The 20,977-nt window shown below is 61.1% G+C and overlaps 1 protein-coding gene across 1 annotated transcript in view; it reads left to right on the plus strand.

Moving 5' to 3' along the window:
• Positions 1-18,333, plus strand: part of FOXP4 (forkhead box P4) — a 57,044-nt gene extending 38,711 nt beyond the window's left edge. Inside the window, exons 6-18 of the mRNA XM_055079642.1 lie at positions 1,484-1,631; positions 1,749-1,959; positions 2,235-2,339; positions 3,105-3,192; positions 4,254-4,337; positions 4,504-4,711; positions 7,625-7,701; positions 8,850-8,951; positions 14,261-14,382; positions 15,797-15,863; positions 16,259-16,369; positions 16,471-16,526; positions 16,974-18,333. Coding sequence (XP_054935617.1) covers positions 1,484-1,631; positions 1,749-1,959; positions 2,235-2,339; positions 3,105-3,192; positions 4,254-4,337; positions 4,504-4,711; positions 7,625-7,701; positions 8,850-8,951; positions 14,261-14,382; positions 15,797-15,863; positions 16,259-16,369; positions 16,471-16,526; positions 16,974-17,121 — 1,527 coding nt within the window. The 3' untranslated portion in view covers positions 17,122-18,333. The remainder of the gene's footprint in view (positions 1-1,483; positions 1,632-1,748; positions 1,960-2,234; positions 2,340-3,104; positions 3,193-4,253; positions 4,338-4,503; positions 4,712-7,624; positions 7,702-8,849; positions 8,952-14,260; positions 14,383-15,796; positions 15,864-16,258; positions 16,370-16,470; positions 16,527-16,973) is intronic.
• Positions 18,334-20,977: the final 2,644 nt, after the last annotated feature.

The following is a 20,977-nucleotide window of genomic DNA, read 5'->3' on the forward strand; positions in this document are numbered from 1 at the left end:
CCCCGCCCCTCACCTGCAGCGCCAGCCCCCTCCTAGCCAGGGGCTGAGAGTCCCAAAGTGGTCAGGACAGAATGGCCTTGTGGGGACAGTAGAAAAACCAGGAAAGGCTGGGGGACAGGATGGGGGGGGTGGCGGCCCACATTTCCACCACCTCCCCTCAACCCCATTCAGTCCTCCTCTCCTCACCTTGTGTTGTTGGATTAGGAGAGCAGAAGGGCTGAGCCCTGTGTTATCGGAGCACATGCGCCTAGATGGGTATGTGAGTGTCGGATGGTCTGCCTGCTTGTCTGTTAGTGACCCCGCACCTCAGCCCTCTAGCCTGGTCCTGAAAATCTTTCAGGTCCCTCCCTTCAGCCCTGCCCCAACTTCTGTTGCTTCCTGTAACATCCTGCCCTGCCTCTCCAGAGAACTCCCCAGCCTGCACCCCCTGCCCCATCTGGGCCATAGTGCCTTCTGAGTTTCCATACCAGGCCCTGCAGCGCCCCCCACCCCATGTCCCAGACACGCACTTCCCTCCTGCTGGCCAAACCACAGCCAAGTTCGAGTTGCCTCTTCCCAGGAGGCTGCCCTGCTGACGCCCAGTCATTCCCTCCCGCCCTCAGCCTCCCCCTCAAAGGTCTCATATTTGCTGCCTTCTCTGCATTGTCTCTAGGCTGAATAGCCAGCCCACTACCCCACCTCCAGGGCAGGTGGGCCGAGCCATCCCTGCCTCCAGAGCGCTGGGGACGTGCTTGGCTCCTGGGGCTCAGAAAAGGCTTGCTGGCAGGCTGACTCGTCAGTGCTTGTGTGAAGTACTGAATCTGGGGGTGGCGGGGGGGAGCGGGGCCAGAGCAGGGGAGAGGGAGCCACTTAATGCAGAGTGAGCAAGTGTGGGCAGGCGGCGGGCACCTGGGCAGTAGCGATGTGACTGTTCCCTAGCCTGGGTCCTGATGACCTGTCCATGCTCATCTTTTAAAGTCCCGTCAGACGCCTTGATTCTCTGTATCTAAGAAGCAAGAGAGGAGAGGAGAGGAGCTGGAGGGGAGAAGGCCCCCTCCTCAGAGCGGAAGGGGGGCACCCCGGGCATGTGGGAAGGGTGCCCGCCAGGCGGGAGTGGCCCCTGGAGTCTGACAGGCTCATCCATCATTGTGATGAGAGCCCCCCGCCCCCCACCTCAGGCGAGCACAGCTGTGGTGCGGCAGCCGAAGCAGCCGAAGGAGGGAGGCGAGAGCGGGGAGGGCGTCGTGCTGCGTGTCTGGGTCTGGCCGTGTGTGTCTGTGCGCGTGCGTGCGTGCGTGCGTGTGTGCGTGCGTGTTTCCTGCGAGGAGGCATGCAGCCCTATGGAAGCTGGGCCGGGAGCAGGGAGGCTGCAGCTGCGGACACCACAACGACAGCTCCGGGGGCCGACAGGCCCTGGGAGGGGGTGGCCGCAGGGTGGGGGCCAGATGGCACGCCTGAGGCTGATGGCACCCCTCTCTGCCCGCCCCCTCGGGCCCCCCACCAGGCCCTGGGGAACAAGCAGCTGGCCTTCCAGCAACAGCTCTTGCAAATGCAACAGCTGCAGCAGCAGCACCTGCTCAACCTGCAGAGACAGGGGCTGGTCAGCCTGCAGCCCAGCCAAGCCTCGGGGCCCCTCCAGACCCTCCCACAAGGTGAGTGCCCACCCCTCAGCCAGCCACAGCCCCAGCCCCTGCTCTCGGGAGTGGGGTGGGGGCCCCATGCGTTCCTGGGGCCCGGCCAGCCTCCCCTCTCTCTCCTTCCCATCGCAGCCGTGTGCCCGACGGACCTGCCCCAGCTGTGGAAGGGTGAGGGTGCCCCCGGGCAGCCCGCCGAGGACAGCGTCAAGCAGGAGGGGCTGGACCTCACCGGCACGGCCACCACCGCTACCTCGTTCGCCGCCCCCCCCAAAGTCTCACCCCCCCTCTCCCACCACACCCTGCCCAATGGACAGCCCACTGTGCTCACACCTCGGAGAGACGGGTATGGGGCTCCGGCTGGGAGGAGGTGCTGCAGACCTTCTCGGGGACTGGCCTTGACCCTGAGGGCTGGCACCTGTGGTAGAGCCTGGGGTGGGGTTGTGGAGCTCAGGGACTGGCAGGTTTGCCTCTCCCGGGGCACGCACAACTGTGCCTGGCCTCCGGGGAACCTGTATTAGGGACAGAAACGTCATCAGTAGGGGAGCTGGGGCTGGGCGGGACCCAGGGCTGCCGGGGTCTTCAGCGTCCCTGACCACCATCTCCCAACTGCCCTCCCAGCTCCTCCCACGAGGAGACGCCCGGCTCCCACCCCCTCTACGGACACGGAGAGTGCAAGTGGCCAGGCTGTGAGACCCTGTGTGAAGACCTGGGCCAGTTTATCAAGTAGGTGTCAGCCCCACTCTCTTTTGCCCCCCAGCCTACCTCCCCTAACGGGGCTCCTCATCCCCCAGCCTGCCACCTAGCTTGCCACTTCTTGTGCCTTCAGCCACCAGCTGTCCTGCCATCCTCACCCCAGGGCGGGGCCTCGTTCCTTCTCTGCCCCCCATCAACTCCCCCGGTCACTCCTACCCCGTCTGCGGTCTGTATTTCCTAGGCCAGCAGCGTCCCCACCCCGACCTCAGGCTGCTGAGCCCAGCAGGTTGGGGGTGTGAGGAGAAGGAGAAGACTTCCCCCACCGCCCTCCCCGGCTTCCCTCAGCCCCAGCCCCAGCCCCGGAGAGCGACGGCCTAGTGACGGCCTTCGGGCCTGGCGGACAGGCGGCTGGCAGCAGGCGGCCAGCTGCCATAGCCGTGCCAGGCTCTGTCACTGACTGATTAACTCCACTGTCTCCCAGACCCTTGCAGCATCAGGGTCAAACAAATTGTTTTCACGCTTCGTCAGAGGTTTACTTAATTAGTTCATTTGCAGTTAGATCTCTCTGTAGCTGGGGTTTTAGCAAAGACATCAAAGGAGGCTGATGAGAAGGCGGCTTCCTCCGTTGCCCCGTTTTTGTTTTTGTTTTTTTCCCCATCTCTTTCCCTTCTTTGTGTCTCTTGGTCTGTCTGCTTTCCAGGCTGTGGGCGGGATTAGAGGGTGGGATGGGGAGGTTGGTGACAGCAGGAGAACCAGGGCCAACTTTCTCTTCTCCACCCCCTCCTCCCCCGGAAGACACCTCAACACAGAGCACGCCCTGGACGACCGGAGCACAGCCCAGTGCCGCGTGCAGATGCAGGTGGTGCAGCAGCTGGAGATCCAGGTGTGGCCTCAGGCTGCGGGAGAGGGGCGTGGGGGGCTCCCACCCCTGCCTCGCCCACGGCACTGACTTTCCAGGAGGGATTTAGGGGGTCTCATGGAAGGGTCATCTAATGCTTTCTAGGTCCTCGTTACCACGGTTGTAAGGTGAGGGCAGCCAGATTCTGAGGGGGAAACCAGGGTTGGGGGCCTCTCTGCTGCGAGGTCCTGAAGAGACTCATACTAATACAAACAAAAATGGTATGAATAGCTAACATACTGAGCCCTTACCTTGTGCTCTACTAAATACCTACGTGACTCAAGGGATCCTCTGAACAACCTTATATGGTTGGTAGGTACTATTATTATGCCCAATTTACAGATACAGAAAGCAGAGGCATAGAGAGGTGAAGTAACTTGCCTCTGATCACTCAGCCAGTGGGTGGCAGAGCTGGGATTGGAGCCAGGGCAGAGCCCGGCTCCGGAGTCTACACTCTACAGCACGGAATACTCAGGAGGCTACTCAGGACAGTCCATCAGGCAGCCAATCAATATTTACCCATTTCCCTCTGGCACCTAGCAGAGCTCCCTGCATGAGAGGGTGGTTGTAAAAGATCTATTGAATTTATGAATAGGGGTGAATGAATCATTCATCCATTCCTGCATCTCCATTCAGTGTGTGAGGGCACTCTCACGCACAGAAGTGCCACTGAACTCGGGTGTTGTTCAGCCACAGCCTCTGCTCTTGATGGGGAGGAAAGGCGTGTGCTGTTGGGAAGAAGGCCCCCCAGAGTGCAGCGGCTGTGCGGGGGTCTAGGCTGGGGACACACAGTCTGGAGAAGCGGGGAAGGCTTCGTGGAGCAGGCAGCCCCCAGTCCTGGCTTTGCGGGTGTGAGGGGCCAGAGGGGCAGGGAAAAGCCGAGGTCTTCCAGGAGCAAGGGACGGAGGGATCTGGGGTGCCAAGGGCGGGGGCGTGTGGTGGTGACAGGGGCTTGGTATGTGGAGGAGGAGGAGGGCCCGGCTGCCCCCCGCCTCCCCCTCGCCGCCACCAGGCACAACCCCTGCTCACCTCCCACCTCTCCACAGCTCGCCAAGGAGAGCGAGCGGCTGCAGGCCATGATGGCCCATCTGCACATGCGGCCCTCGGAGCCCAAGCCCTTCAGCCAGCCAGTGAGTGGCTCTCCCCTCCCTGCGGCCCTCCCAGAACCCGCAAGCCCTTCAGCCAGCCAGTGAGTGACTCTCCCCTCCCTGCGGCCCTCCAAGAACCGCCCCCCCACCCCCCCGGGACCCCTCATCCTTTCGGCACTGGTCTCAGCATCCTCCCCGTTGCTCACAGCTGAACCCAGTCCCCGGCTCCTCCTCATTCTCCAAGGTGACCGTCTCCGCAGCGGACTCGTTCCCAGATGGTCTCGTACATCCCCCCACCTCGGCCGCTGCCCCTGTCACCCCCCTACGGCCCCCTGGCCTCGGCTCTGCCTCCCTGCACAGTGGGGGGCCCGCCCGGCGGAGGACCAGCGACAAGTTCTGCTCCCCCATCTCCTCAGGTAAGGGCCGTGGGGAGGGCCCTCACCGGCACGGCCACCACCGCTACCTCGTTCGCCGCCCCCCCCAAAGTCTCACCCCCCCTCTCCCACCACACCCTGCCCAATGGACAGCCCACTGTGCTCACACCTCGGAGAGACGGGTATGGGGCTCCGGCTGGGAGGAGGTGCTGCAGACCTTCTCGGGGACTGGCCTTGACCCTGAGGGCTGGCACCTGTGGTAGAGCCTGGGGTGGGGTTGTGGAGCTCAGGGACTGGCAGGTTTGCCTCTCCCGGGGCACGCACAACTGTGCCTGGCCTCCGGGGAACCTGTATTAGGGACAGAAACGTCATCAGTAGGGGAGCTGGGGCTGGGCGGGACCCAGGGCTGCCGGGGTCTTCAGCGTCCCTGACCACCATCTCCCAACTGCCCTCCCAGCTCCTCCCACGAGGAGACGCCCGGCTCCCACCCCCTCTACGGACACGGAGAGTGCAAGTGGCCAGGCTGTGAGACCCTGTGTGAAGACCTGGGCCAGTTTATCAAGTAGGTGTCAGCCCCACTCTCCTTTGCCCCCCAGCCTACCTCCCCTAACGGGGCTCCTCATCCCCCAGCCTGCCACCTAGCTTGCCACTTCTTGTGCCTTCAGCCACCAGCTGTCCTGCCATCCTCACCCCAGGGCGGGGCCTCGTTCCTTCTCTGCCCCCCATCAACTCCCCCGGTCACTCCTACCCCGTCTGCGGTCTGTATTTCCTAGGCCAGCAGCGTCCCCACCCCGACCTCAGGCTGCTGAGCCCAGCAGGTTGGGGGTGTGAGGAGAAGGAGAAGACTTCCCCCACCGCCCTCCCCGGCTTCCCTCAGCCCCAGCCCCAGCCCCGGAGAGCGACGGCCTAGTGACGGCCTTCGGGCCTGGCGGACAGGCGGCTGGCAGCAGGCGGCCAGCTGCCATAGCCGTGCCAGGCTCTGTCACTGACTGATTAACTCCACTGTCTCCCAGACCCTTGCAGCATCAGGGTCAAACAAATTGTTTTCACGCTTCGTCAGAGGTTTACTTAATTAGTTCATTTGCAGTTAGATCTCTCTGTAGCTGGGGTTTTAGCAAAGACATCAAAGGAGGCTGATGAGAAGGCGGCTTCCTCCGTTGCCCCGTTTTTGTTTTTGTTTTTTTCCCCATCTCTTTCCCTTCTTTGTGTCTCTTGGTCTGTCTGCTTTCCAGGCTGTGGGCGGGATTAGAGGGTGGGATGGGGAGGTTGGTGACAGCAGGAGAACCAGGGCCAACTTTCTCTTCTCCACCCCCTCCTCCCCCGGAAGACACCTCAACACAGAGCACGCCCTGGACGACCGGAGCACAGCCCAGTGCCGCGTGCAGATGCAGGTGGTGCAGCAGCTGGAGATCCAGGTGTGGCCTCAGGCTGCGGGAGAGGGGCGCGGGGGGCTCCCACCCCTGCCTCGCCCACGGCACTGACTTTCCAGGAGGGATTTAGGGGGTCTCATGGAAGGGTCATCTAATGCTTTCTAGGTCCTCGTTACCACGGTTGTAAGGTGAGGGCAGCCAGATTCTGAGGGGGAAACCAGGGTTGGGGGCCTCTCTGCTGCGAGGTCCTGAAGAGACTCATACTAATACAAACAAAAATGGTATGAATAGCTAACATACTGAGCCCTTACCTTGTGCTCTACTAAATACCTACGTGACTCAAGGGATCCTCTGAACAACCTTATATGGTTGGTAGGTACTATTATTATGCCCAATTTACAGATACAGAAAGCAGAGGCATAGAGAGGTGAAGTAACTTGCCTCTGATCACTCAGCCAGTGGGTGGCAGAGCTGGGATTGGAGCCAGGGCAGAGCCCGGCTCCGGAGTCTACACTCTACAGCACGGAATACTCAGGAGGCTACTCAGGACAGTCCATCAGGCAGCCAATCAATATTTACCCATTTCCCTCTGGCACCTAGCAGAGCTCCCTGCATGAGAGGGTGGTTGTAAAAGATCTATTGAATTTATGAATAGGGGTGAATGAATCATTCATCCATTCCTGCATCTCCATTCAGTGTGTGAGGGCACTCTCACGCACAGAAGTGCCACTGAACTCGGGTGTTGTTCAGCCACAGCCTCTGCTCTTGATGGGGAGGAAAGGCGTGTGCTGTTGGGAAGAAGGCCCCCCAGAGTGCAGCGGCTGTGCGGGGGTCTAGGCTGGGGACACACAGTCTGGAGAAGCGGGGAAGGCTTCGTGGAGCAGGCAGCCCCCAGTCCTGGCTTTGCGGGTGTGAGGGGCCAGAGGGGCAGGGAAAAGCCGAGGTCTTCCAGGAGCAAGGGACGGAGGGATCTGGGGTGCCAAGGGCGGGGGCGTGTGGTGGTGACAGGGGCTTGGTATGTGGAGGAGGAGGAGGGCCCGGCTGCCCCCCGCCTCCCCCTCGCCGCCACCAGGCACAACCCCTGCTCACCTCCCACCTCTCCACAGCTCGCCAAGGAGAGCGAGCGGCTGCAGGCCATGATGGCCCATCTGCACATGCGGCCCTCGGAGCCCAAGCCCTTCAGCCAGCCAGTGAGTGACTCTCCCCTCCCTGCGGCCCTCCAAGAACCGCCCCCCCACCCCCCCGGGACCCCTCATCCTTTCGGCACTGGTCTCAGCATCCTCCCCGTTGCTCACAGCTGAACCCAGTCCCCGGCTCCTCCTCATTCTCCAAGGTGACCGTCTCCGCAGCGGACTCGTTCCCAGATGGTCTCGTACATCCCCCCACCTCGGCCGCTGCCCCTGTCACCCCCCTACGGCCCCCTGGCCTCGGCTCTGCCTCCCTGCACAGTGGGGGGCCCGCCCGGCGGAGGACCAGCGACAAGTTCTGCTCCCCCATCTCCTCAGGTAAGGGCCGTGGGGAGGGGCGTCTTTCCCCAAGCTGGACCCCCCTTCTGACTACCTCAGCCTCTGCCTGTCTCCCCCAGAGCTGGCCCAGAATCACGAGTTCTACAAGAACGCCGACGTCCGGCCCCCCTTCACCTACGCCTCCCTCATCCGCCAGGTGAGCGTGGGAAGGTAGACGGAGTCGGGGGGCGGGGTGGGGGGAGGCACACAGTCTGCACCCCTCCTTCAGGGTCCTGGGACCAGAGAACGTAACTTTCCATCTCACACTTGTCCTCTCCCACTCACGTGGGCTTCGGCTGAGCCATCCTGCTGGTCACTCAGACCTGTCTGTGGGAGCACACACACTGTTGGTGCTACTTACACCCCCTGTGTCATCCGTACCCTCATTTCCACGTACGCACACTCCCACGAGACGATTTTCCGATAGACTTATGGTCTACCTCAGCCTCTGCCTGTCTCCCCCAGAGCTGGCCCAGAATCACGAGTTTTACAAGAACGCCGACGTCCGGCCCCCCTTCACCTACGCCTCCCTCATCCGCCAGGTGAGCGTGGGAAGGTAGACGGAGTCGGGGGGCGGGGTGGGGGGAGGCACACAGTCTGCACCCCTCCCTCAGGGTCCTGGGACCAGAGAACGTAACTTTCCATCTCACACTTGTCCTCTCCCACTCACGTGGGCTTCGGCTGAGCCATCCTGCTGGTCACTCAGACCTGTCTGTGGGAGCACACACACTGTTGGTGCTACTTACACCCCCTGTGTCATCCGTACCCTCATTTCCACGTACGCACACTCCCACGAGACGATTTTCCGATAGACTTATGGTCACTTGTAGTCTGTCTCCTTTTCTCTGTCTCTCTCAGATGCGCGCGCACACACACACACACACACACACACACGCACATCCACACGCCATCGCATGTTTAGGGTGCCCTTTACAAAAACCAGGATAAATTCCAAACAGCCCCCACCCCCGGACCTCTTTCTCCCGAGAATACTGCTTTCCTTCCCAGTCTAGGGCAGGGGCCCTTGGAGCCATTTTCCCTCCAGCAGAAGTTCACGTGCTCCTCGCACAAGTGCATGGCCCTGGAGGCTCGTGTTCCCTTTAGCCTCTGGCTGGGCTGCAACCAGCCTGCCCCTCTCAGGGGACCATCAAGCACCCCCAGTCTTGTCCACATGCTTCCGCAGCGGGTCTCCTCTGCTCTCAGATGAGTTAGGGGCCAGGCTGAGGGGAGCTGGGGCAGAGCACACAGGCCTGTGGCCCTTGCAGGCCCAGACTGAGGGTCCCTGTACTTCTTCCTTGTCCACAGGCCATCCTGGAAACCCCCGACAGGCAGCTGACCCTGAATGAGATCTATAACTGGTTCACCAGGATGTTCGCCTATTTCCGGAGAAACACGGCCACCTGGAAGGTGAGGCGTGCCCGTTCCTCTTCGCCAGGGCCCCAGGCGGCCGTGGACATCTCCAGATCCCTTTGAGACCAAGGCTGCCTAGCAGTTAGTCCCCTCGGGGAGGCAGTTCTATAGAAGTGGCCCCACCAGGCCCCAGGCTGGGCCCTGGGCCCCTCCGCCTCCACCTCCACTTCTCAGGAGCGCTGCCCCCATGGGCCCAAAAACCCCAGCTCCCTGAAGTAGGGCCTGCAGGAGTCGGTAGTGCCTGAGCCTGGTAGGGAGGCCTGGGTTACATTCACAGGAGACCCTCAGGGTTCAGAGTCCTCGGCTAAAGGCGCACGCTCTGAAGCCCAGGATGGGTGGAGGGAGGGGGCTCGCAGGCCTGGACACGTGGGTGGACCGAGACCCTGGACTGTAATACACTGGGGCACAAACACAGACGCTCACTCTCTCCCCAGCTCTGCCATCAGTAGCAGGAAGATAATTGTCTTCATCCAATTAGTCATTTTAACACCTTCAGCCATAAGCGTTTTCCTGGGGGATCAGAAACAGACAAGGGAGGGAACCTAGGAAAATGGGACACAAGAGTTGTGGGCTGGGACACTAAGCCATTTGTTTTTCTAGAGTCAGCATTGCGGGGGGGGCGGGGGCGGGTATGAGTCTGTCTGATGGGTGAGGATATTAGGTTCTGTGCAGCAGGGTGGGAGGGGGTGAGGGGAAGGAGAAGGGAGTGTGGGTGCTCTGTGGGAAAGGATGGACACCCGGGAAGGGGTCCCCCACATCTCAGGACCTGAGTTGGATCCCTGGCTCTTGAGTCCCTCTGCTGGCCAGTGCAGAAGCTGCAGCTAAACAGCCTACCTCCCCATCCCACCAGGTTTCAACAAGTGTCACTCTAGGGCCCCCTCCCTACCAGCGACAAGGACAAGGTGGGGTCTGTACAGGGCCCAGCCTTCTCTGCCTTCTCTGTTACAAGAACGCCGACGTCCGGCCCCCCTTCACCTACGCCTCCCTCATCCGCCAGGTGAGCGTGGGAAGGTAGACGGAGTCGGGGGGTGGGGTGGGGGGAGGCACACAGTCTGCACCCCTCCTTCAGGGTCCTGGGACCAGAGAACGTAACTTTCCATCTCACACTTGTCCTCTCCCACTCACGTGGGCTTCGGCTGAGCCATCCTGCTGGTCACTCAGACCTGTCTGTGGGAGCACACACACTGTTGGTGCTACTTACACCCCCTGTGTCATCCGTACCCTCATTTCCACGTACGCACACTCCCACGAGACGATTTTCCGATAGACTTATGGTCACTTGTAGTCTGTCTCCTTTTCTCTGTCTCTCTCAGATGCGCGCGCACACAACACACACACACACACACACGCACATCCACACGCCATCGCATGTTTAGGGTGCCCTTTACAAAAACCAGGATAAATTCCAAACAGCCCCCACCCCCGGTCCTCTTTCTCCCGAGAATACTGCTTTCCTTCCCAGTCTAGGGCAGGGGCCCTTGGAGCCATTTTCCCTCCAGCAGAAGTTCACGTGCTCCTCGCACAAGTGCATGGCCCTGGAGGCTCGTGTTCCCTTTAGCCTCTGGCTGGGCTGCAACCAGCCTGCCCCTCTCAGGGGACCATCAAGCACCCCCAGTCTTGTCCACATGCTTCCGCAGCGGGTCTCCTCTGCTCTCAGATGAGTTAGGGGCCAGGCTGAGGGGAGCTGGGGCAGAGCACACAGGCCTGTGGCCCTTGCAGGCCCAGACTGAGGGTCCCTGTACTTCTTCCTTGTCCACAGGCCATCCTGGAAACCCCCGACAGGCAGCTGACCCTGAATGAGATCTATAACTGGTTCACCAGGATGTTCGCCTATTTCCGGAGAAACACGGCCACCTGGAAGGTGAGGCGTGCCCGTTCCTCTTCGCCAGGGCCCCAGGCGGCCGTGGACATCTCCAGATCCCTTTGAGACCAAGGCTGCCTAGCAGTTAGTCCCCTCGGGGAGGCAGTTCTATAGAAGTGGCCCCACCAGGCCCCAGGCTGGGCCCTGGGCCCCTCCGCCTCCACCTCCACTTCTCAGGAGCGCTGCCCCCATGGGCCCAAAAACCCCAGCTCCCTGAAGTAGGGCCTGCAGGAGTCGGTAGTGCCTGAGCCTGGTAGGGAGGCCTGGGTTACATTCACAGGAGACCCTCAGGGTTCAGAGTCCTCGGCTAAAGGCGCACGCTCTGAAGCCCAGGATGGGTGGAGGGAGGGGGCTCGCAGGCCTGGACACGTGGGTGGACCGAGACCCTGGACTGTAATACACTGGGGCACAAACACAGACGCTCACTCTCTCCCCAGCTCTGCCATCAGTAGTAGGAAGATAATTGTCTTCATCCAATTAGTCATTTTAACACCTTCAGCCATAAGCGTTTTCCTGGGGGATCAGAAACAGACAAGGGAGGGAACCTAGGAAAATGGGACACAAGAGTTGTGGGCTGGGACACTAAGCCATTTGTTTTTCTAGAGTCAGCATTGCGGGGGGGGCGGGGGCGGGTATGAGTCTGTCTGATGGGTGAGGATATTAGGTTCTGTGCAGCAGGGTGGGAGGGGGTGAGGGGAAGGAGAAGGGAGTGTGGGTGCTCTGTGGGAAAGGATGGACACCCGGGAAGGGGTCCCCCACATCTCAGGACCTGAGTTGGATCCCTGGCTCTTGAGTCCCTCTGCTGGCCAGTGCAGAAGCTGCAGCTAAACAGCCTACCTCCCCATCCCACCAGGTTTCAACAAGTGTCACTCTAGGGCCCCCTCCCTACCAGCGACAAGGACAAGGTGGGGTCTGTACAGGGCCCAGCCTTCTCTGCCTTCTCTGTGCTAAGTGCAGCAGGAGAGACTGCTCCGTGACCTTCTGTATCCCCGTGCCCAACTCCCAAAGCTTGGCAAAGAGGCTGCAAGGCTGGGACAGCTGCTGTGATTGGCTGCGAGTGATGTCATTTCCTGCCAGCCACAGTCCTGCCCTCTCTCTGAGCCATCAGGGCCTTCTTGGAGCCACCTGGTTCAGTCTCCAACCTGCAGGCCAGTTTGGATTTACCAGGTTTCGTAAATGACAGAGTCCAATACAAACTTTAGGGATCATTACAATTGTTATGTAAGGTTTACTTTAATATTGTATATTAATCCTCTACCTTTAGGGGAGTCAATGTGGAGCCTCACTGCCCTAGACAACCTCCTCCTTGGGGGCAGAGTGCCTCTCATCCACCTACCCTCCTTTCTTGTTCTCTCTTAACTGCATCACCCTCTGCAATCTCTACTCTCCTTTCTTGAGGTCGGGAGGAGCTGGCTTAGGTGACTTTCTTAAACCCCTCGATGACCATCATGAAGCCACCTCTCCTGTAGCCCAGCCCCCCTGGGCCTTCATACCACCTTCGACTGGTGGCCCAGCCTTGGTCATCTCAGCGGCATGTCTCCCTCCCAGGTCTTCACCTCCATCTCCCCTCCCCTAGCCTAGGTCCCAGCAAGAAGCCAGCTCATTGAGTGACCTTCCCATTTAGCTGTGCTCTGCTGCTGCTTCTGCCACTGGGGGCACTGCCTGCACCCTCCCTGTGGCCCAGCAGAATCCACCTCAGCTTGCGGTCCACTCTGACCTTCAGGATTTTTTGCCGCCAAGCTTCCATTCACGTCACTTGGGAAATGCACCCTGTCTACTCCCAACTCTATTTCCTTTCCACCCCCACTTCCGACCCGTTTATCTGCCCCTTGAGGTCCCTCCTCTTCTCCTCAACTATTTCAGCTTCCTTTCCTTCCTCCTCCTTTACTCTCTTGGGCCCCCACCCTGGGATGCTGTCCACTTCAGACCAGGGCAGAAGGGTTGGGAGCCGGCCTGGGCCAGGCCAGCTGCCGTTCATCCGGGGACAGAGCTGCCATCTGCCAAGCTGATGGTCCTCGCCAGCCCTCCCCCTGTGTCTGTCCCCTCCCAGGGCCCATGTTGTGGGCCTGTCCTTTTGTTTACGCAGCCCCTGCCAGACCCCTTAAATTGCCGTTAATGTTTCAGCGTAACGAATTAGTCTCTCATCACGAATCAGGCTTCGAAATGAGGGAAAAAAGCCCCAGTGAGGCCATCCTCGGAAATTGGGGTCATTCTCATTTGCAAAGCAGAGGATCGGAGCCCCATAATGCGGGCAAATTTATTCCAAGGCAGGAGCCCCGGCGTGATTAGGCCCTTTGTAATTATCGCTCCAAGAGATTCCACTCCAGCCGCCCGCCTCCCTCGTGGATTAGCAAGCGAGTCGGAAAAATACACAGGATTTAATTAGAGGCAAATTAAAATTGGTAATGAAATCGGGCCAGTTGCAAGTGGCAAGAGTTGGAAGGGAGAAAGGGAGAGGGGATCTCCAGGGGCATGGGCTGCCTGCCCAGCCTGCTTTCTTCCCCGTTTAGAAATGTAAAGAGGAGACAAGGATGGAGATGAGGTGCGGGAGGCTGACGGGGGACAGGTAACAGGGGCAGGGACGGCTTGGGGCTTGTGAAGTTGAGGGAGGAGAGCGTAGGGACAGGAGCGAGGCACATGGTGGGCGGTGGTGGGCTGGATTAGGGCCCTAGCCCAGGTTCCCGGTGGGGGGTGGGATTGGGCCAAGCACCCCTGCCCCCACCCAAGTGTCCTACAAACCGGATGACCTCAATTCCTGAAGTTATCCTGCTGGGAGGAGGTGGGACCGACAAGGTGACTTTTCCCTCCTCTTCCTGCTGTACAGCCACTAAACCCAGGCTCTCCTTTCTCTTAGCTTCCTTATGTTAACAAGTATGTATTAGGCCTCTACTGTATACCTCATGCTCTCAATAAGCCGTCTGTTCTGAGCCACAGCCCAAAGTCAAGGCTCCCACGCTCCAAGGTGGTCAAGGAAGGTTGCAGTGAGGCTTCCTGAGTTATTCCCAAAACTTTTAAAGGCTTAACGGGAACTCTGTGTGCGCCTGAGGTAAGGTGTCCCAGGCTCACTGAGGTGCCAGGACCTGAGTGTGGTCTCGTGCCGCTCAGAAGCCCTAACAGCTACATGCATCTGACTAATGATGATGAGAAAACAGATTATTGCTAACAAGGTATCATTCACTTGGTAGACAGAGTTTTCCAAAACGTGGCAGGGAGAAGGGAGCAGACAATACAACGGGCTGGCGGTGGTGAGGATGCCGGAGCCCCTGGCTCCAAGGGCCGAGAGGGGTCTTCCCTCGGCTCTGGCTGCATCTTCTGCCCGGCCCTCCCCTTGCTTGTTGCTGGGGAAGGTGGGACCAGGTGGGACTTGAGGACCCTCCTGTCTGTGCTCCCCCGGGTGGAGGAGGGGCCACCTCTGAGCATCTGCGTCTTGACACTGCTCCCCCAGAATGCAGTGCGACACAACCTCAGCCTGCACAAGTGCTTCGTGCGCGTGGAGAACGTCAAGGGCGCCGTGTGGACTGTGGACGAGCGGGAGTATCAGAAGCGGAGACCACCAAAGATGACGGGGTACGTGGGCCCCCACCCCGCCATACCTCTCCAGGGTACCTCTGTGCCCCGGGTCCTTCCCGCTGTGAGGTTGGGGGTGGGGGAGAAAAGGGGCGAAGGAGCCCAGGAGAGCCTGGAATCTGGAAGTGACAGATGATTAGGAAGAGGACATTTCTGTCTTCTGCTTCTGACTGAGGGAAGGAGCTGAGGGGAACCTGGCACCAGAGAGAGACAGAAGCCCAAAGTAGCCCCGGCCGGAGCTGGGGCAAGGGCAGATGGCAGCCAGTGTGGCCGTTGGACAGGGGGCTGCCATCCCCAGGGCCACTCTCCCCCATCTTATTGCAGGATGAGCCAGTCTGTGAGATCTCCAGGCCCCACCTCTTCATTTTACAGGGAGAGGAGGCCCAGAGAGGACAAGGGGCTGGAGGGTGGTCACACAGCAGATTCCTGGCAGAGCTGGGTCTCTGACCTCTACCGCACAGCACTTCCAGTGGAAACTGAGGAACCTGGGGGAGGTCTCCTCTTTCAGCTTCCCTTCCAGCGCCACCACCTCCCCACTCCGAGCACCCCACGTGGGCTTGCCTGCGCATCTTGGGCCTCTGAAGCAAGTTAGATGGCTCTCTGTGGGTGCCTGTGCCCCTCAAAGATTCCTTCACCCCAGACAAGAGCCTCAGCTACCCTCAGGCAGCTGTGGGTGCTGGGGCAGGGTTGGGACCCGAAAAGGAAAGCCATTCCCTTCTGAGTGCCCCCATGGGCCAGTCACAATGCTTGGAATCTTCATGTCCCGTTATCAACTTGGAATCAAAAGACCTGGGCTCGAATTACACCTCTGCTTCTCACCAGCTGTGTGACCTTGGGCCAGTTCCTTAACCTCTCTGAGACACCCTCGAAACTGGGGATAGTCACTGTGGAAGGATGGCCTTAAGCCATTGCTTTTCCTGACCCAACTCCTGAACACTTTTTTGTGCAGAAAAGCCTTTGGTGTGGAGCATGTGGGGACAGGCTGAGCACACGGCTTATTGGATGTCCCAAAATTCAGGATGGCAAGAAAGTGGATTTTATAGTAGGGGACTATGGAGGTTATCACTCGGACCTTGCCAGACATCGGGAAACCCAGACTGGAGAGAAAATACTGGGCCACCTGACGTGGAGAACAGACACTGGGAGGGATCTGGGTCCTACTTCTCAGCCCTGAGACCCTGGGCACATTCCAGGGCCCCTAGAAGCCCCGGCAGCTCACCTGTGAAGGGGGCTTTCGGTCCCAGATGTGCCAGGTCAGTGGGAGGATTGAATAAGGTGGGGCACAGCCGACTCTGGCCTTCCAGGATGATGAATGGGACAGTCCCTGGCACAGAGCACGCCCTCAGTTAGGGTCCAGGCCTGAGTGAGGAACAAGCGAATGAATGAAGCAGACGCTGCCTTCTTTCTCCTCCAGGAGCCCCACCCTGGTGAAGAACATGATTTCGGGCCTCAGTTATGGAGCACTTAACGCCAGCTACCAGGTAGTGGACTGGTCCCCGCCCAGTGCCTTCCCACCCCCTCACTTTCCCTCCAGCACACTGGTCTTCAGAGGAGACATTCTCCCACCCTCCCTGGCAGAGACGGGGCACAGAGCGGGTAGGTTGGCATAGCCAGTGGTGATCCCTTCCCTGGCTTACAGATCTGGGGTGGCAGCGGGGGCAGGGGGTGGGGGTCCTCTGTCTCCCGGCAAGGGAAGAAGTCAGGCCCAGGTTCTCAGGAAAGCTGGGAGGCAGCTCAGCTTCGGAGCTCTGGCCTTGGGAGGGGGTGCCAGAGATCTGCCAGCCCGTGGACACACGGGAGGCTCTCTGGGGCTGGGGAAGGGACAGCACTTGACTGGGTGGAGCCCGCTGACAGGCCCCAACTCTGTGCCCTCCAGGCTGCCCTGGCCGAGAGCAGCTTCCCCCTCCTCAACAGCCCTGGCATGCTGAACCCTGGCTCCGCCAGCAGCCTCCTGCCCCTCAGCCATGACGACGTGGGCGCCCCCATGGTGCCGCTGCCCAGCACCGGCGGGCGCATGGCATGCTGAACCCTGGCTCCGCCAGCAGCCTCCTGCCCCTCAGCCATGACGACGTGGGCGCCCCCATGGAGCCGCTGCCCAGCAACGGCAGCAGCAGCCCCCCTCGCCTCTCCCCACCCCAGTACAGGTGAGCCCATGGCATGGACCCCAGCCCACCGCCGTGCCCCCCGCAAACATCAGGAAGGCAGAATCTTCTCCCCCCTGCAGCTGGGGTCCCCATCTTGTCGCCTTCAGCACAGCTCTCTTCCCAGGGCAGGTGGCCCCTCTCTTCCTTCTCATTGCTCCCCTCCCTGCCCCACCCCCCATCCTCTTCGTTTCCCTCCCTTCTCCATCCTCTGTCATCTCCCTTCCTCTCTCCTTCCCAACCAAAGGCAATCTCTGTCCATCCCAAGACCTCCTTTCCTTTGAAGGGAGACCAGACCGGAGACGTCAGGCCCCAGCGGCTCAGAGATGAGGGGGTCCTGGGGAGGCAAGCTCTGGACACATCCCTGCGCCCCCAGATCCTGGACGCATTTTGGGCTGGGGCCGGCCGGAGAGGACCCCCAGGGTGCCCACATCATCCCTTCTGTCACAGCCACCAGGTGCAGGTGAAAGAGGAGCCAGCTGAGGCGGAGGAAGACAGGCGGCCGGGACCCCCCTTGGGGCCCCCTAACCCCAGCACCTCGGGGCCTCCAGAAGACAGGGACCTGGAGGAGGAGCTGCCGGGAGAGGAACTGTCCTAAGGGCCTTTAGGGGCAGGCAGGGCAGGGGTGAGACCCCGCCCTCGCGGGAGCCAGGCCCCACCTACCCCGACTCCTCGCCCCGCCCAACCTCAAGGCACTTCCAGGACTCAGATGGGGGGCTGGGCCAGCAACTCCCAAGGTGACCTGACCTACGACGACGCTCGGAGTGGGGGGGCAGGGACCGGCCGCCCCCGAGGGGACACAGAACCCCTGGTCTGGGACCGGCAGAGGACACGGAGGGCCCAGACCCCTCCTCAGACTCCCCCGCCCACATCCGAATCCCGCCTCCCCCGCCCCCCAACCACCAGCAGCAGCAGCAGGGCCCTCCTCCCCCACCAGCTCGCCCCCAAAGGGCCCCTCAGTGCCATGGAGACCCGCAGGCGGGGCTGAGCCACCCTCTCACACCCAGGGCCCCCCCATCTTGCTCTGGCAGTACTCTCTGGCCAGAGGCCCCCGTTTCCCTAATTTGTGCTCCCTTCTACCTTCTTGTCCTTACTGTGAAGAAGTAGCTCCACCCCCGCTCCTACCCCTGCCCTGGCCTGGGCTGGGGGCAGCTAAAGTCTCAGAGCAGCCCCAGAAAAAACCTGCCCCTCAGCTGTGCCCGATCAAGAGCCACAGCTGGTGAGGGGCGGAGGGGGGGGGGGGGACAAGTGGAGTGCCCTGGGGGGCTCTGTGGGAGCAGGGCTGCCTGGTTCCAGGTCAGGTCCCCTGCAGGCCGAACTGGGCCTCCACCCCCATTTGCTGGGTGCTGCCCCCCAGGCCAGGGAGCATAGGAAGTGGCCCGGTGCCCACCTTCTCCACAGAGGCCTGTGCCCGGTGCACTCGTGGAGGTGGAGCCGCTGAAGGCGGCCGAGCTACCCTTGAGGCTGGAGTTGGGGCCCCAGGTGGTGCCAGGACTGCGGGAAGCATCTACCTGTGTCCCAGGGAAAGGCCAGGCTGAAACCAGGCTTGAGGGGCGGGTGGGATGGATACGGTGGCTGCTGTGACCCGACAGGTCACTCCCACCCCAGCCTTCAGGTCCCCCATCGCAGTCTTCCCTCACCCGCCCTCAGCACCCCTTCCCTGTCCCGTTCCCCCCAGTTACACAGATGACCAAAGACCTTTCTTATGCCGGAAGCAAAAACCAAAACTTTTTGTTGGCTTTCTCCTTTGTCGCCTCCCATACGCCCTGCTCTCCCGGCCCCGGGCTGGAAGCCCTCCCCAACTTAAGTTATTGTTTTTGAAGGGAGACCAGACCGGAGACGTCAGGCCCCAGCGGCTCAGAGATGAGGGGGTCCTGGGGAGGCAAGCTCTGGGCACATCCCTGCGCCCCCAGATCCTGGACGCATTTTGGGCTGGGGCCGGCCGGAGAGGACCCCCAGGGTGCCCACATCATCCCTTCTGTCACAGCCACCAGGTGCAGGTGAAAGAGGAGCCAGCTGAGGCGGAGGAAGACAGGCGGCCGGGACCCCCCTTGGGGCCCCCTAACCCCAGCACCTCGGGGCCTCCAGAAGACAGGGACCTGGAGGAGGAGCTGCCGGGAGAGGAACTGTCCTAAGGGCCTTTAGGGGCAGGCAGGGCAGGGGTGAGACCCCGCCCTCGCGGAAGCCAGGCCCCACCTACCCCGACTCCTCGCCCCGCCCAACCTCAAGGCACTTCCAGGACTCAGATGGGGGGCTGGGCCAGCAACTCCCAAGGTGACCTGACCTACGACGACGCTCGGAGTGGGGGGGCAGGGACCGGCCGCCCCCGAGGGGACACAGAACCCCTGGTCTGGGACCGGCAGAGGACACGGAGGGCCCAGACCCCTCCTCAGACTCCCCCGCCCACGTCCGAATCCCGCCTCCCCCGCCCCCCAACCACCAGCAGCAGCAGCAGGGCCCTCCTCCCCCACCAGCTCGCCCCCAAAGGGCCCCTCAGTGCCATGGAGACCCGCAGGCGGGGCTGAGCCACCCTCTCACACCCAGGGCCCCCCCATCTTGCTCTGGCAGTACTCTCTGGCCAGAGGCCCCCGTTTCCCTAATTTGTGCTCCCTTCTACCTTCTTGTCCTTACTGTGAAGAAGTAGCTCCACCCCCGCTCCTACCCCTGCCCTGGCCTGGGCTGGGGGCAGCTAAAGTCTCAGAGCAGCCCCAGAAAAAACCTGCCCCTCAGCTGTGCCCGATCAAGAGCCACAGCTGGTGAGGGGCGGAGGGGGGGGGGGGACAAGTGGAGTGCCCTGGGGGGCTCTGTGGGAGCAGGGCTGCCTGGTTCCAGGTCAGGTCCCCTGCAGGCCGAACTGGGCCTCCACCCCCATTTGCTGGGTGCTGCCCCCCAGGCCAGGGAGCATAGGAAGTGGCCCGGTGCCCACCTTCTCCACAGAGGCCTGTGCCCGGTGCACTCGTGGAGGTGGAGCCGCTGAAGGCGGCCGAGCTACCCTTGAGGCTGGAGTTGGGGCCCCAGGTGGTGCCAGGACTGCGGGAAGCATCTACCTGTGTCCCAGGGAAAGGCCAGGCTGAAACCAGGCTTGAGGGGCGGGTGGGATGGATACGGTGGCTGCTGTGACCCGACAGGTCACTCCCACCCCAGCCTTCAGGTCCCCCATCGCAGTCTTCCCTCACCCGCCCTCAGCACCCCTTCCCTGTCCCGTTCCCCCCAGTTACACAGATGACCAAAGACCTTTCTTATGCCGGAAGCAAAAACCAAAACTTTTTGTTGGCTTTTTCCTTTGTCGCCTCCCATACGCCCTGCTCTCCCGGCCCCGGGCTGGAAGCCCTCCCCAACTTAAGTTATTGTTTTAAACCAAAGTTTACAGTGTCTGTTGGTGGCCAAGACCCTCTCTCTCCACCCTCCCTCCACCCCACCCTGAGGACCCTGGGACTCAGTAGAGGTTGGCGGCCCTGCTCACCTCCCCTCTGCTCTTGCCCGGCCCCGGGGGAAGGAAAGCAGGCAGAGGGGAGGAGATGGGCAGCCCTCGGCACCCTGCGGGGTTCTCGGCCCCTTGGGCGGTGGGCACGGGAGCCCTCTTCCCAACCCTGGGCTGCTTACTGGGGGCTCTCCAGACCCCTCTCTCCAGGACCAAGTCCCCCATCACACTGGGAGTGTGGATTCCAGCAAAGGAGCTGGAAAAAAAGTGAGACTCTCCACAGACCCCCTATGGGGGACCCCAACTTAAGGCCAAGGACTGGGTGTATTTGATGCTTATGACACCCCAGGCCAGGCCCCTTTGCTGAGAAGACTCCTTGGACTATTTCCCAAGAAACCCCCCACATACACCCCTTCACAAGCCACCCCTCCCAAGAGGCAGGGGGCCCTCCGCCCCCTCCCCTATGTACTCCCCACCTGTGTTCTGTTTGACCAGCACAGAAATATTAAACGTCCTCTATTCACAGGGCCCTGCGTGTGTCAGCAAGGGGAGGGGGGGCAGGGGCGTGAAAGCACAAAGATGGCTCTGGACAGCTGGGGGCTCATGAAGGGGCACTTCCTGCAAGTATGGGAGTGGGCTTGAGCCCTGGGCACGGGCACCTCCACGTTCATCCCAGCCAGGGCTCTGGCTCCTCTCTGCTCCGCCTGGCCCCCTTTTCCATCCGTCATCTTAGCATTCTCGGAAATTTCAAACCAGGTCTCTCCATCGTTCACCTGTTTTCTCCCAAAGTCACAGCTCCTTGCCCCGGTTCCTTCGTGGGTTTGAAATCCAGGTTCCTGGCCTGGGTGTTTTCATCAGGGAGTAGATTTCCTCTAGGGATGGAGAGGGTTCCTGCTGCAGGACCGCATGCCCGGATGTCCTCTGGGCCCATCACCCGTGTCTTCCTGGGGGCTACCTGGATAGGTGTGTGGTGTGTGTGTGTGTGTGTGTGGTGTGTGTGTGTGTGTGTGTGTGTGCGCGCGTGGGGGGGGGC

This window comes from Physeter macrocephalus, chromosome 18 (genome assembly GCF_002837175.3).
Source record: "Physeter macrocephalus isolate SW-GA chromosome 18, ASM283717v5, whole genome shotgun sequence".
NCBI classification, from domain to species: domain Eukaryota; kingdom Metazoa; phylum Chordata; class Mammalia; order Artiodactyla; family Physeteridae; genus Physeter; species Physeter macrocephalus.